The 17,507-nt window shown below is 31.7% G+C and overlaps 2 protein-coding genes across 3 annotated transcripts in view; one reads left to right on the forward strand and one right to left on the reverse strand.

The window, feature by feature from the left end:
- The window catches only part of LOC127706696 (multidrug resistance-associated protein 1-like), a 193,882-nt gene that overhangs the window by 99,551 nt on the left and 76,824 nt on the right, over positions 1 to 17,507 (reverse strand). The window lies entirely within an intron of this gene.
- LOC127704251 (uncharacterized) overlaps positions 1 to 17,507 on the forward strand; it is a 52,084-nt gene that overhangs the window by 23,710 nt on the left and 10,867 nt on the right. For both annotated transcript variants that reach the window (XM_052208201.1, XM_052208202.1), the window contains exons 5-10: positions 4,816 to 5,130; positions 6,677 to 6,922; positions 7,937 to 8,275; positions 12,663 to 12,977; positions 13,771 to 14,079; positions 15,586 to 15,912. In XM_052208201.1, the coding sequence (XP_052064161.1) occupies positions 4,816 to 5,130; positions 6,677 to 6,922; positions 7,937 to 8,275; positions 12,663 to 12,977; positions 13,771 to 14,079; positions 15,586 to 15,912 (1,851 nt within the window). The remainder of the gene's footprint in view (positions 1 to 4,815; positions 5,131 to 6,676; positions 6,923 to 7,936; positions 8,276 to 12,662; positions 12,978 to 13,770; positions 14,080 to 15,585; positions 15,913 to 17,507) is intronic.

A 17,507-nucleotide genomic window follows, 5' to 3' on the forward strand; every position in this document is an offset into this window, starting at 1 on the left:
ATTGTTGGGTTGCTGTCCCTGAATTGGAAATTTTAAGGAACTTTTGCAGTTTTTGACCTAACTGGTCAATTGAACATTTAAGGAGTTATTGCCCTTTAAAGTCAATTTTTTACATTTTTTTGTAAATTTAAGATTACAAAAATCTTCTCCTCTGAAACTACAGAGACAAATTTAACCAAACTTGACAATAATCACCATAAGGGTATCTAGTTTTAAAAATATGTCTACCAACCAACATGGCTAACATGGCTAAAAATAGAACATATATAGGGGTAAAATGCAAGTTTTGTCTATTATTTTTTGAATAAATAGAGAAAAAATGGAGCAAAAGTGTTCAGAATAATGAGCTCTACCAATTGTCCATATACGTCAAAACTGTTAGACAAAATCGTATAGGTGTTATAGCCAATAAATGACAAATTTTACCATTTTGTATCATGTTTGCCTATTATCATGAAAACTATGATATTTAGAGAGAAACGTTTTTTCGTGTTATGCCTTATAAATATGATTAAAATTACAATAGATTAATAAACACTTTAAATCATAAAATTGATCAGCAAGGCAAGATCTATTAAAAAGTCAAATTTTGCTGATGTAGTTAGTAGACTGTCACTCTTCATATGAGTGATTGCCCTTAAATGAGGATTTTTTTGTTACCCTTTTTTGTGTTTTGAGCAAAAACTAAAGAAGATAAAGAGAAGCTAAACCGACTTTAAGATCAGTAATACAAGATCAACAAAATAGAGTTTTATGTCATGATGTCTATTCTTGTTGGAGAGTGTCCTTTGTTTAAAGTGCACATAGACCAAGGTGAGCGACACAGGCTCTTTAGAGCCTCTAGTTAATGAAGATATTATAAAGCAAGATTATGATGCAAAGATTTAGAACTAATTTGTTTCTGTCCTATTAGGTGTAATACCACCATTGATTTCCCCCTATCAATTTTTGTTAAATTTGCACTTTTCAAAAAATTGTGAAGAATTTATATTTGTTTCAATAAAGAAATACTTGGCATGAGTAAAATGTTATCCTGTCAAGTACTATAGAAAAAAATTCACATAATGTTTCATTGCATATAAGAAAATAACAATCACTGGAAGTTTACAAATCATATGTTCATCCTTATCTTTCCTGTGTACAAGCTTTATAGTAACCATGTAACCTCAAGTTTCTAATCTAAATAATGGTGCTTTGTAACACCCGCGATATATGTGTATGTCCCTGGAATTTTGTACTGCAATGAAAAGTAGGATTACTTTCTTACAACTGTCAAATTCAAGGGATAATTTTTTTTAGACCCTTATTCGTATGCAACCGCATGTGACGTACTATGATTTGATGGTATTACACCTTAAACTAAGAAAAAAATGTTCGAAATTCCCTTACTGCTTTAACCAATAATATTAAGAATTAATAAACGGAGATAATAAATATTCGCTTACGAGGCAGCAACCTAACAACACAACATCTCAAAAAGATATACATGTACTTGCATTCAGATTTTCGCAAACTGGAGAGGTCCAAACTTGTCAGTTATGTCTTATGATAAATGTTTTCTGTCATAAAAATGTGAATTTGTTTATACTGAATAATGTCCTTATAAAAAAATGTACATGTACATTACTTTTCTTCATAAATGTTTTTGATAATTTTATTTCTTTATCCTTCCCAACCACCAACAAAAAAAACAAAAAAAAACATGATCTGTATAGCAACATACAGGCTATAGCTATAAAAAGGTGCCTACAAAATATAACTGGCTTTTAAACTAAATCGTCTATTAACTATATGTTTATATGTTAAATTCATATTCAGAATATTGATTAAAATTAATATCATAGCAAGTCCAGCCAAAAAGTTCATGCAAACAGTGCAGATATTTCTGCGTTTATCATAAAACCAATGTTGCTTTGCAGTCTTATTAACGCGGCCGTCAAAATATGATTCATATTCGGCAGGATTTACGTGCTGTGTTCTGAGTGTATTATGAAAGAGTATAGAATTTGGAAACTTTAAGGAGCATGAATGTTTGATATAAAAATGCATATAAATGCATTTAACCCATTTTTCTTAAACGATTTGAAGTTTTGAAAGAGCCTTTAAACTGGACAGCGTAAACAACCCTTGAAAAATTGCGCAGCCACTGAACACAAAAGTAGCACGGTTCTAATTCGGTGTACTGAAGAAAATGATCGTAAAAGAATACGTAATGGTGGTCAAGCATAGCGATCGGATCGTGAAAGATATGGCATCGGATCGTGAATATAAGTCTACTTCAAAATCTGTGAAAAAAATCCTATGTATTTTGAAAAGGCGGAACAAATTAGAAAAAAAGGAAAATGTCTTTCAAATTCATTCAACATCCTCAATTATAATGTGCACTAAAATTAAAGAAAAATGCATTACTTTTTAACATAAAAGGCGACACACAATCCTATACGAATCATTAAAGAAAACATGAGCTGTGTATCTATAATATCATAATATATTATACAACAAATCTTAAGTGTGTCAGATAGTGCAGTAAACTATAAGCATTTTTGTGCTGATTTTTTATCAACGAATTATTCTGATCGTGAAAGACTTATTCATCAGAAAACATTTCTGTTACCTGTTTTTACTTAAAAGTGGCATTTCTAACTAGACATCCAAGATAATAGGCCCCCCAGGAGCATGAATTGTCGGAAAGTGAATCCTTTTGGTTCCTATACTGCTCAATTTTTCCAGGAATGTGCGAAGTGATAGAGTTTTTTTGGGTCTTCCCATGGAAATATCCGAATGTGAACGCAATTTCGTCATTTTCTTATTAATGGATTTTACTTTCAGTTATAGAAAATGTCGTGTCCTGCGTATATTACAATACGCCATTGTACCCAACTTCGAGGTAAAATTACCAGCGTTCGTACCTCGATTTGTGATGCCTAACTTTAATTGTAAATTTACTGATTATGTTCTATTCCCAATCGGTGCATTCCGACTGAGCCTGGATTCGAACACCTAGTTATGCATACATAGCAGAATACGCTTATTTTGTCAAAAAGTCGGCCTCGCTCCGTTTGGAGATAAGTAGTTTCTATTGGGTTTTTTTTCTTGGTTTGTATATATTCAACAGGATTTTTAACTAAAGGATAGTCAATTCCTTAACGCTATAAGCACAAAACACTAAATATAACTGCAAACACTGTCGTACTCTAAGTCAAATTCATACGGGTACAGTTAGATGTCTCCTGCGAACTTTTGATACCTTTCTCGAATCGAATGCGAAAATTTCAGCTAGGCGAATCGGTCTTGTACAATTCAGGCGAGTCTCTCCTCATATGGTATCATTCAATGTTTTCCCGGCAATATGTAGCAGTGAAACATTTAAAATACACATGAATGTACCTTATATGATAGCAATATCTATCATTACCGTCTCTCCAGAGACGGTATTAAGAGTTTAGCAATCAACAGTCTTCGAAGTGAATGCTATCTTTTGACTGGTTGGAAGATATTACTGACTCAAATCGTTAAGACAATTGAAACCTAGTTATTGACTTCCAATCCCACAAGATATCGGGTTTGAACTCCTGATTTTAGTATTTTCTATATTTCACTAAAACTTGACTCAATTAACGCGATTTCGTTATTCGTAATTTAATGAAATAAAGTTTTAGAATATATTGGAATTCAAAATCTGCGCTTAGAAGCTGCACCATTTACAACATTCTTGTCCAATATATCTAATCTACAAATTTTCTACCAAGAACTCCATATTTTTCAAAATAGAAGTCCAGTTAATTATTAAGTCATTCAATACTACCTCGTGCATTACAAGATTGTTTTGTATTATATAGTTTGAGTTCAAATATATTAACATTGATATGTATTTATTGAAAACTTGTTTTGTAACATTTAAATACAATCAATGACTTCCTTTATTTTTCATTAGTTTTATTAAACAAATTGCAATATAACCATTACAGTACAAAAAAGGTTGGTTTTGGCATCATCTGTTATACATACATATGTTAAAGAGTAATGCGTGGTTATATATGATTTTTTATTTGGACAGCAAACTGTTCTGCGTTCAAGAATTTCTCCTGTTCGAGTACAAATTTTGTGATAATCTCAAAAATCATTTACGATAATGACAAAGAAATGACAACTTCCATTTACGAGAATCAAAGTGTAAACGGAAATTGAGAGAAAAGGCTTTAAAATTATAAACAGAATTGTTCGCTATGTAAAACATCTTTCTAGTAAAATTGAAGTCATGATTCATGAACAAACAATGAACATATCTGGAACTAAAAGGCGACGTGTGTGTAAGTTTCCGCTTGTTCAATCTTTACCCAAAGGTTCAATTTGGAATGGAAATATTGGCATCCCATGACTTTCCTATGTATAAAATACTTGCAATTGGAGTTTAGGAAACAATAACAATCAATCTATCCTAAGATATATATACTCGCGTTATAGTGCATTAGGTAAAGAGGCAGCATTTAGTTTTTCATTAAGGGTCAAGTTTTATTTAATCAATAAGGAAATATAAATGTAAAAAGGAAATTTCAAAACGGAAAGTCCCTTATCAAATTGCAAAATCAAAAGCTCATACACATCAAAAGAATGTATTAAATTCTTGTTGTTTGTTTTTAAAGAATCGATTACTAGAATGTCAGGAAGGTGACAATTTTATATAAATGTTAAATGTACTTGTAATAAACGTACAGAATTTATGATATTTCCATATCGTTTAAAAAGTATCTATTGTTTGTTAAACATAAAAAACATTGTTATTTAAACCTTAATCCTTATTTCTATTTTGTGTAGGTACCAACAGTACAAGATATTCTATTTATACTAGGGATGCAAATATGGATGTACCTGCGGTAATTAAAAGGTTGGACGAAATAAAGCAAAAACTAAATGACGGATCAAGCGAAGTGAAATTATTAGGCGGTGAGATTGGAAGTCTCATTCTAGATATCACAATATCCAACGCCAGCTTTAGTACCAAGAAAATACTGCATGACGTTTTGGATCTTTTTTTACAACAGCTTTTCTTACATGCTGATATACACCAAACACCAGGAAAAGTTTTGGATGCAGTATTGACAGAAAATGATAATGATGCTTTTTCTAGCGGTATGATTTAGTCGGGATTTTGTTATATAAAACAAAAGATAACAGTTGCAATAAGTAAATAATGTTTACATATTTCTGTTCACAAAAGTTATAATTTTTGTTTTTCATATTAGACAACTTTAGAGTTAATTGAATTTCCGTCAAAACCTTTGGTTTTAGTGAACATCGTTCGTGCGTTTAGATGCATCGTCACTTCCTTTCAATGTTAACCGAGTGGTTTAAAAAAATATGATGCTATATTGCACGAATTAATTCGTCAAATTAAATTCTTATAATTGCTCATCAACACTGCTGTCATTGAGAAATTGTGATTAAGTTAATACGGAGCAGACATTATTTCTAGTATATTATGCATAATGACGATCACAAAGACGCTTGATGAACCTAAATGGTGCATGGATACAGGCAAACTCCTATATAAGAGAGGTACGAAAGATACCAGAGGGACAGTCAAACTCATAGATCGAAAACAAACTGACAACGCCATGGCCAAAAATAAAAAGACAAACAAACAAATAATAGTACAGATGACACAACATAGAAAACTAAAGACTAAGCAACACGAACCCCACCAAAAACTGGGGGTGATCTCAGGTGTTCCGGAAGGGTAAGCAGATCCTGCTCCACATGTGGCACCCGTCGTGTTGTTTGTGTTATTAAAAATCCGGTAAATAGTCTAATTCGGTAGGTCACATTCTTGAAAAGTGAAAGGTATTGTAGTTACGACATAAGGAACATATCCGATATCATCTGTGAAACGGTTATTCAATAACGGTCAACCAACTCCTGATGGCGTCCGAAAAATTTATGAAAGGATGATTTAAACTTCACCATTTGGAACCCTTGGTTTAATAGCTTCCTTGTGAGCAGCAATCCTCTATCAAGGAAATCATGATAGGAAATACAAGCCCGGGAATATCGTATCAATTGGGAGATATATACTCCGTATGCAGGCGCTGCTGGAATGTTGCTACATAGAAATGTAAAGTTCACAATTGGGAAGCTGAAATCATCTCTTTTGTCGTAAAGTTTTGTTTTCAACCGACCCTCATTGTCAACTTCTAGATGTAAGTCAAGATATGAGGCAAACTTAACTGTATCTGTAGTATCCTTTATCTCTAGTTCGATGGGATAGATTCGTTCAACACAGTCACCAAATTTTGTATTATTTAGTGAGAGAACATCATCTATATAGCGGAACGTGAAGTTAAAGGATATTGCTAACTTTTTATCTTTCTTCCTAAGAAGTTCCTGTATGAAATCAGCCTCATAATAATAAAGAAACACAGTCGGCAAGAAGAGGGGCACAATTGGTTCCCATTGGAATTCCGACAGTCTGTTGAAAAACGCTTCCTCCAAACGTAACAAATATGTTGTCAATCAAAAAATCAAGCATCTTGATAATGTCAGTTTCAGATAATTTTTTGTTTGAATCAGAGTGATTCTTTACAAAGTATATCTGGTAAACGACTTCTTAAATGCGCGAATAATTGACGAACTTGACATAATCAAAAGTGGTCTAATAGGGTATGTTATTTGCTTTCAGGGTCTGATCAAGGAGAATATGACTTCTTATGCGAAAAGCGATCATCGGTTTTAAAATTAGATGTTGACATACATAACTGCGCTTTCCGTGATAAAAATGTGCTGCATGAAGAAATAAGCAGATTTATAGATGATGTTACTGGTGCAAGAGATGATGATGATGCCACGATGCAAAATGGATCCCCGAGAGATGTAATGATAGTATCAACTCAAGAAAAACAAGTTGCTACTATTGATTGCAAAATAGGTATTATTTAATGACTGCATGACCAAAATACTCACATCACTTACAGAAAACCAAACTTTGTAAAGCATGGAGGTGATAAACAAGTACAAAAAAACCAAATTAGATCGAAAAAAGGATCCATACGATATTTTCATTACTTCTGTTATACAGAGTTATTTAATTTTAATATTTTTATATCATTTTATTTTCTATTAACAAGGGAACAAAATAGATTTGGGCAGTTTGTAAATGTATTGCACAACCTTTATGATACGAAAGTGTATAAATATGCAAAATTTGATTTTGTTCAGTGAATCATGAAAACAAGAATAAAACAATTCGCTCTTTCTGAACATTTTGAAGTCACTAAAATATTCAATACTGTACTTGAAAAAATATTACTTTATTTTTTTTAGTTTTTTTTTTTTTTTTGCCAAGATGTGCAGACATAGGCAAAAGTGAGTTCCCACTCAAAATTTGTCCTATCATTTCAACTAAAGTCGATATTTTTAAAAAATATATAACCAAGTAACTTTATGAGCGATTTTTATAAAACAGATACTGTAAGATGGAGAAATGTGTGAAGTTTTATTGTTTATTTGGCCATAATTTTTGTTAGGTTTGTTTTCATTATTTGATGGGTTAAACACAAATGCATATTTTTACGATTTTAATTTGGTTAGAATACATAGTAAAATATTTTTCTTCGTGCTCAACTCGTCAAAAAATAAAAATGAGCATGAATTATATGATGGCCAAATAAACAATAAACCTTTAAACATTTCTACATCTAATGGTATTTATTTGATATAAATCAGTCATGTAGTTATTTGGTAATATGTTTTTGAAAAATATTGATTTTAGTTGAAATCATAGGACATTTTTGACCAGTTTACCATAATTTTTCAATGGCAGAAGTCTGAGAGATAACTCATTAACAATTTTTTTCTACAAACACATATGTGTTTTTATACAATTGCAGATTATAATTAACTGCTACTTTTTTTGTTATGTGTTATTTATCTTCATTTATAGTTGACTTGGGTCACAAACGAACATATAATACATGTCAGTTTTACATTCGCTCAATTACACGACACTGGAAATATTTGAAAGAAAATTTAGACGTTGTTTCTATAAGCAATGAGCTTAGCATGTCTAAGTTTATTAAATGCATTAACTTCGAGCATGTGTGCGAAAACCCACGAAGAGAGCAAGCAGAAAATATACTTGATAAGGTTATACGGACAATCCAACGTTCAGAAGATTTTCGAACGTTTTTGAGGATAGTGGAAAACCACCAGAAGGATGTAGCTGATAAAATCAGAGAACCATTTATATATACAGAAGAAGAAAACCCAACATCGTGTAAAGGTATTGTTTTATATATATGTGTACATATAAGAGTCTATAGAAAACCAATAGATTGATTGATTTCTTGATTACTGTTTGACGCCACTTTATGCACTTTTGTGCTCTATTGTGGCCCTTAGTTTTTATTAGTGGAGGAATACGGAGTGAACAACACACCTTTGGTATGAAAACTGACTATGTGGATGCTGTAGAATGTGTCTCCGTGCTAGTAGTATATGCCCATATATGACAGTTATGGGTTGTTTGTTTGTGAGAGAGCTGTCTACTGATAGTTTCTATGATTATATTTTGCTCTTTCTTTAATATTCAAATGTTTAGGTTATCTATTTGCCCCTTCTATGGTTTTACTAAGTATATTTGCTATTCTTGTCCTTTGTTTGTTATATGTTTGTTATGTTTAACCCATGTCGAGCAGTTAGGCCGAGGGCACAGTTATCGTCCTTTGATTTCACAAATATAGTGCCTGTTGTGGACAGTATATTTCTCGCTACATTTTGTTCATTTACTTCCAAGATTTATTCCAGTTTGTTCATATACTCTCTAAATTTATTTATTTATACTTTAAGCAGGAAATATAAAGTAGGCATATAACGTTTTATGTTTTTAAATAACTTCGGGTATTTTTAGATAAAGTTGTGATTTGGGTTCGTTTCAAAAAGTCATTTCTTTTTTTTAAACGAACACAAGATCATCTACATGTATACCGCTTCCGCAGACCTAAGAAATTCAGAAGTTTAATTTACCAACATTTTGAAAAACACAAACACATTATAAAATTCATCAAACTTCTATCACTCCAAACAGTTCATAAACAACCAGAACAGTTTGAAGATTCCCGAAAATTTGCGAACTTTCTTGGATTAAACGACTACAGACCGCGTATCCCCTATGTGTAAATGACAATATCATGGGCCAAAGGGACATATCTATAATATCCTATTGATATCATGACTACTGTTGATAAAAAATAACAACGCAATTATAGGTCTCATGGCAATCGCATTAACCACAATCAACAAAATACATATCGTTCTAATTTAACACTCGATAATCTTTTATCTATATTTTATTTTAATGGTAGACATTACTTATTATGCAAACTGGGTCAAATGCGAATAAGTAAATTACATTTATAACGAGTGTGATACGAAATCGTTTTTCAGTCTAAATTACGGATTATTACACCCTTTTTGTCATCGTAGACTGTTCACTTTAAATTGACAAACCTGAATTTCATAAAAAGATTTTTTTAAGAAAAAAATACATCAATAGAGGTATTGTTTTTATTAATTTGTCAAGTATTTTTCATAACACTATATATATAGCTACCTTTCAAGACTTTAAACCTCCATATTTTGATAGCATTGTGCCACGTTATAATATCTTGTTTGCATAAAAAAAACAATAGAAGTTTTATTTTTCAAATATAAATCAGTTACATCAGACGTCAGTATAGAAAATAAGGTTCCTACAACATAAGACTGTGAAACATCGAAGTTAAGATATGACCCCTTTGGCCATATAATTACAGAAGTTTATCAACTTTCTGAAAAGAAGGACCAAATTATCGTCCACCGTCAAAAATAAGTTGGAAGAGTGTCGTGAGGTTATTAAAAATGCTCTTTCATCCAATTGTTAAAAAAAAGTTTACACGGGAGAAATCTGACAAAAAGTCACATGATTCCTATTTAAATAAATGTATGAATATTGTCGATATTCGCATCTCACATTTCGAAAATAATTTAGAAATAAATAAAAGAGTAGGTAATGCTCCCATTTCTAGGATTAAAAAACAAAATTCAAGTAATCGCAAAGAGTATTGTGTTCGTATCGGCCGACACAGCCAACAATGTGGTGGTTTTATGACGAAAATACTACATGGAAGCCCTTTCTGAAAAGAATGAAATCATACATTTTACTGCATTCAAGGCTGTATGATCCACTGCGAATCATGACGTAAATATTCATGTCACTACAACAGCCCAGCTAAATGCCTCCTCGGAACATATGAAGGTCCCAACTATGTATTGTACCTAAACTACATAAATAACAAAACGTTAAACGTCGTTGCTAGATAGAGTTCTTATTTTAATCTTACGGTGCTTTTAACGAGTTCCTTAACTTCTATCAAAGAACTTATCGTTCATTTTTGCAATAAGACATATGAAAACAGTGGACTTGACCATTTTTGAAGTGTGAAAAATTCTTTGGATGTTTTAGATAAATTACGCGCTTATGGCGGACCTTTTCATTCGGTTATATATAAAAATTAAACTCACAAAAATACTAAACTCCGAGGAATATTCAAAACGGAAAGTCCCTTTAAATCAAATGGCAAAATCAGAAGCTCAAACACATCAAACAAATGGATAACAACTGTCATATTCCTGACTTGGTACAGGCATTTTCTCATGTAGAAAATGTAGAAAATGGTGGATTGAACCTGGTTTCATAGCTAGCTAAAACTCTCACTTGTATGACAGTCGCATTAAATTCCATTACATTGACAACGATACGTGAACAAAACAAACAGACATAATAGGCAAAAATGTCAATAATACAGCAGTCAACATTGTGCTATAATCCTAATCACTAAAAAACACATACAAACATGTAACAAAGAAGCACAAAATGGCATACAGACCAAGCATATTAGTAAAGATTAAAGACAAGAATACACAAATTTACCATAGTACAATAACACAATGACGGCATGTATAAGTACAGAGCCACGTCATATATGTAACGAAGAAACATAAAACGGCATATAGACAAAGCACATAGCAAAAATGAAAGACGAGCAACAAACAAGTTTTCGAAGTAACACCAAAAGGCACAGAGACAAAGGTCTCTAGCAAATTGATAGTTTTCCTACACTACATTTCCACACAATCTTATCAAACAAATAGTTTCCTATCTAATCAAATGTCGTTTGATAAATCTGGTTGCAAATTCATTTGCTGCAACTCATATAAAGTTTTTTTTTCTCTAATGAGAAAGGTAAATATACTAGATAGATATACTAACTGGAGATGTGATGAGATGATTGAAACACATTGATGTACGTTTCGGCAATGAAGTTTTTCGACAAATTGGAGGTATTTCTATCGGCACCAATTGTGCCCCTGTATTAACAGACGTGTTCCGTTACTGAAATGAATCAAAGTTTTGGACGACCCCAGTAAAGAACCGTCTAAATTCCATTCAATTGTTAAATTCAACAATGCGTTCCGTTATCTTGATGATATTTTTTCGGTACATAATCAATATTTCTCTAACTATACTGCTGAAATTTACCTAAAACGAACTTACTATATAAACATCCCATGTCAACAGCAATAACTGTCCTAGATTATATTTTGTAAACTGTTATTTGTCTTTACTTTGTTTATTGTCAGTTTTGTTTCGCCTCATGCGTTATTATATCTCTTTGCTATATTTCGCCTCAATGTTATCGTATACTATTCTAAAAAGAAAATGACTTCAATGAAAATGTTCATATGTGTAGTATTTTATAATTGATTTGTTTTTAGAACTGTAAAGATGACTGTATCATTATTGTGTCGTGTATTTTTTAGGTTTATTGTTTTTATTAAATTTCTGCAAAATCTCATCTCTACACAAAGTTTACAGTAGTAACTCATTTTGTCGCCCGCGTAACGCGTTGCGGCGGACATGGAAATACCGGGCGTTCGTCTGTCCGACCGTGTATCCACCCATTCGCCCGTCCGTTTGGTCTTATTAGCGCTCTCACGGGTACAATTCTTGTCTGATTTTTATAAAACTTATACTATAGATTAATATCAACAATATCTCGGACAAGTTCTAAAATGGTGGACGATTAACTTTTTTTTAAATGAGTTATGCTCTTTAGTATATTAAATAAGTTCAACGCGGAGAACATTGGAACTTTGTTCTTTCACTTATTTAAATACAGATTGAATGTATCACATCTACGTCCGGCGTAATTTGATTTAAACCCGTTTTTGGTTGGTTTCAAAATTATCATACCTTAAGATTTCTGTTTAGAATTTAAAGAACTTTAAATTTTGGTTGCCTTAAGTTATTTCTCCAAGTTAATCTTTACTTTATAGCTTTTTCTTACTTGCCGGTACGTAAACAAAACCAAATATCTATGAATATTATATATCGCACATAAAAAGGCGAGGTTTTTGAATCAGCTATTTTTACAACGTGCAACCTATAATGGTCAATTGACCATATCATATATGTTACATGTAACTTATTTGTAAATATTATTGTTATCAAATAAGGTAGGGGATAATATTCCTTTGCAAAGAAGTTTTAGTATATTCTAAAATGATTATGTATTCGTTTTCCCTTCATACTGAGAAAATGTTTATGAATGTTTGCTTTTACGTTTAAGATGCAAAAAAAGATGAACAGAGAATATTATTAAACAAAGAAATGTTAGAAATGGAACTTACATCAACTGATGTAGATGAAATTCTTGACGATTTTATGGAAGCTGACGTATTTGACGTGCATGATTTGGATGATATTAAACGTCCAGGAAAGTCAAGCAAAACATCAGTTTTTATTGAAAGATTATTGCAAAAAATGCAAAAGAATGCTTATTTGCATTTGCAGAAAACGTTGGAGCGCATAAAAGATCCAAGTATTTGCAGACGTATTCTCGGTGATTTAGAAGCAACGCCGATTCTGCCACATGAAACAGAAGGTACATGTATATTTCACAATTATATGTTACGGAAACGTGCATTCACGTGAAATTAAGTATGTAAATACCGAATCACTAAAAATTTTATCACAGAGCATGTTATATCCGTTTATTTCTAATGTTTTATTGATTTTAATGAACTGTCAGGTTCAAGGTGTTAATTGTATTGTAAACTTTTGTTTTTAAGCATAATAAAACAATGGAGTAAAATAACTGTTCAGGGCGAAAATAAATATAAGGATGCTATCGAGAGAAAATTGCTTTTGATAGTTGTTTCAATTTAATTAGAAGTTATGAATTTTCGAATTTCTTTACATTACTTCCACAATTAATACAGACAAGAAATTAATAATCTAATTAAATCTAATTGCAAATGTTTATGCAACTCTTTTTGTAATTGCCCGCCATCTCTATCTACTTCCTTTCAACCTATATCATCAAGATAATGACTACCGTTATTAATTGTTTTATATAACGAAATATTTTTTTCATTACAGTTTCGGTAAGTTTATGCAGCACATTTACATATACAATTATAAAAAGGAGGCTTTATATGAGTCCCAACCAATGTCGGAGAAGGGTCAGTATATAGATCATGTTTCAAATGAAGCACCGATCGCTTTACTCGTATAGAATACTATATTGCAAGTGATTAAGCATCATGTTTTAAACGGTCAGCGACTAGATATTACAAACAAATATTCAGTCACAAACGTTATTTTTATTCATCAATGTAGATTTCTCAAGACAAAAACTTAATAAGTAATTGCATTTCATTTACACTTTTTTATAGATGGAAAGATAACAGATCTTAGAATACCTAACACTATGATTGTTCGGTCTCACCGATCATTTCTCATAGATGAAATTGACCCTCTGCTGATGATTGACGAATGCGTTCAAAAAAATATATATATTGATCAGGAAGGATTAGAAAGAATTACCGATAGAAAATCTCGAGCAAGAAAGTTTTTAGATGACTTACAAGAGCATGACAAGTGCACAAGTCTTGAGAAAGATCTGTTAAATGTTTTTGAGACAAAGGCAATGCATTGTTTATCCAAAAAACTTGCATTTTCACAGACATTGCTCAATTACAAAGGTATGCACATTAATTTGGCATTAATTTACTTATAATTTCTGTTAAAGGTGTAATAACCCAAAATCCTTGTACATCACATCCGGTTGCATACAAAAAAGGGTCGAAAATTATGTTCCCTTGAATTTGACAAGTGAATTAATTCTACATTTCACCGCAGTAAAAAAAATCTGGCTCATAAGCATATATCTTGGGTGCTTCAAAGCGCTATTATATTTTCATTTGGTGTTTCTTTAGAATATTTTGGAAACTTGAGGAAGCCTGTATGTTAAAAAAAAGTTTAAAAATTATTGAATAAGTTGAAAATTCTGTTCAGCTCAGATAATACATTTAATTTTCAGTCTTTATCAGAAAAATGTTTAATTTTAATTCCTGCAAAAAATCGCTAAAACAATTATTCTTTAGAAATCTTGAAAATCACAAACCTTTATTAAATTTGACTGTTTGCAATTTACAAAATTTTCAAACAATTAGGCTTACAGACGGAAGATAAAAGAAATGTTATGACAACATTCTTTTTTTTTTTGGCAAACCGTTCAACATCCTCTATTTTGCAGTATTTTTGAGTGTTTAAGTGGAAATTATATGGTCTAGTAGTATTATTAACTGTAAAACAGAAATATTCAGTAGAGGACAAATTAATATTATAATACGTAACGTTGGTTTCCCTCCAACAGACTACAAAATGCCCTATCATCTAATCAGCAGACAGTAATTTCAATGGTTTGGCAGTCAGTCACTATCTCAGTAGTTAAATAGTGTTAAATTAGCTTATCCTGTGGTGGATGGTCAAATCATATCTTCTAGACTATTGGTTGAATTTGTAAACCGAAGAAGTACAGATGGGTACACCTGACCAACCAATAGTCTATCAATAAAACCTCATAACTCGATTATTTAATCAGTTTATTTTCAGATTCAACTTTTTCCAAAACTTTCAAGATTGAAGACATGATCATTTAAAAAACTCTTTAGCACATCAACTTTTTTTAAGCATTCTATGTATGAATATAAAATTGTCTAGCTTTCAAGCTTTAGATTTTTTAATATGTCTTTTAAATGCAATTTTTATAGTTGATGAAATTAGACATGTCCAATTTTCTTATATGCCCCTGCATCATTGTCATCACCAAATGCAAACAACATAATTGTTGGATCACTGTTTCAATTACTGTTAGGTTAAAATGCAAAAACCCCTTCCAATATATTTGTAAGAGTTGTCTCCCATACCCCGGGTATATCCCCTTGAATAAAATTCACTTAGACGTAAAACATATATGGTGAACGTAAACCAAAAACAATTTATGTACTTAATGCACATTGAGTGTGCCAGTCACCAATATGAACAAAATATTCGAAAATTAATGTCTCTTTTTGTCTAAAAAAGATTCTGTTTTAGTCTTGATTAAATGTTTGTTACATACAACATGAATTTGGTTAAATAAGTTGTAATAAAATAAAGATTATTGAACTCATTTAATAATGATTCTATTTCTATCCTATTTTAAGATACTGAAGCCCTAAGGCAGAATATAGTCAGATACAGGAAGGAAATCGCTGAAAGTGTGGATATCGATGAGATGAAAGATATGTTTATTGATAGAAACATTTTTAAAGAGTCGCTTTTTCAAGCAATTGCTGAGAGATACCCGGATAAAAGACAAAAGAGAGTTATCTCGCTTTTGACACAAATCCTTCCAGCCGGATGGTATGCTTGGATAACTTTAATTGACGTTCTGTATTGGCGTACCTTTTCATCATTAGCACACACATTATTGAATAAGGGAGAGGACAATCAATGGTTGGCTAAATCAATACCTTTAATGTTTCAAAAAGGTATATTTTATCATATTAGTTACTAAAGAATTAATAGAATAACATATTGGTAATCACTATAATCCTTGTGTTTGCTCATTGAGTATCTACTTTTTACATTGAAGATGTTTTTAAGGGGCATTAGCTTTCAAATTAATGTTTGTCGATTTGACTCTTATTATCAAATTCCGTTTATATCATTCTTAAACGTATATCCAAATTATTCAAAGTCTAAAATTAACAATTTACAATGCAAGAGCTCAATAATATGTTTAGCATTTCGTGTGTACTTTAGTCTAGACGCCATCTAATGAACCATCAAGGTGACCTCCGGAGACTTCCGACGGTCATATTACTTGGTATAGACATAAATATAGATATAAATGTATAGCGAACTCGTACAATTGGAGTTTTGTAGGTATGTGAATCATCTATATTACCTGTATAAAAATGTGGATCGAATCCGTCAACCAAATGGTTTACCATTGTTTCACTCTCAATAACATCGAGAAAGGAAATGGGGAATGTGTCAAAGAGACAACAACTCGACCAAAAAGGAGATAACAGCCGAAGACCAACAATGGGTCTTCAATGCAGCAAGAAAATCCCGCATCCAGAGCTCAATGTTGACATTCTCCTTCTTTTAATCATTAAGGTGGAACTATTCATTTGCCAGTTAATTATTTATCAGCGATGGTTATGGCTAATTTTGACAAAATTGAACAAAATTGGCTAAAGGTGGTACCAAACACCTTGACTAAAACCAATTTGGCTTGTTCAATTTTCATAAAATTTTGACAAAATATTTGCTTTGACCCGTTGAAAAAAAACATTTTCCAAACACTTTATTGGAAAATTTCATTGGATATTTAGCAGATTGACAATCATTAATTTTGATTATTGAGTAGCTTTTAATATAATATAATATATCTTAACAATGAACCGTTCAGCTGATTTTTACAGAGTTATCTCCCTGTAGTGTTATGTAACGCATTAAAACGATTTATTATTCCACTTTTTCACTTTCATTAATGATTGAACAAAACAAATCATATTTTCTTATTTTTATCTCGTAGCTAATGCCCCTTTGAGAATTCATAATAATCAAACTTATCTTACTGATGCAATAATAAATAGTCATTTCATTTTGACAAAATAAATAAAAAATCGTTTGAGAAGCATACACCACATGGTTCGGTCGCAATTACTTTCTTTTAACATTTACACTGAAGGGTCCGGTAATGAATACATATTTTGTTTGATATAAATCAACTGTCAGGTAACAAAGGGTTTCAACCATCTTGTTTCAGAAATAGAAAACGAACGTTCAACTGATTTTTATAGTTCGTTATTTTGTTGTACTGTTACACCACTGTCCCAGGTTAGGGGGAGGGTTGGGATCCCGCTAACATGTTTAACCCCGCCACATTCTTTATGTATGTGCCTGTCCCAAGTCAGGAGCTGTAATTCAGTGGTTGTCGTTTGTTTATGTGTTACATATTTGTTATTCGTTCATTTTTTGTACATAAATTAGGCCGTTAGTTTTCTCGTTTGAATTGTTTTACATTGTCATTTCGGGGCCTTTTATAGACAACGGGTATTGGCTTTGATTATTG

The sequence above is a fragment of the Mytilus californianus genome, unplaced genomic scaffold (genome assembly GCF_021869535.1).
Source record: "Mytilus californianus isolate M0D057914Y unplaced genomic scaffold, xbMytCali1.0.p SCAF_6, whole genome shotgun sequence".
Lineage (NCBI taxonomy): Eukaryota > Metazoa > Mollusca > Bivalvia > Mytilida > Mytilidae > Mytilus > Mytilus californianus.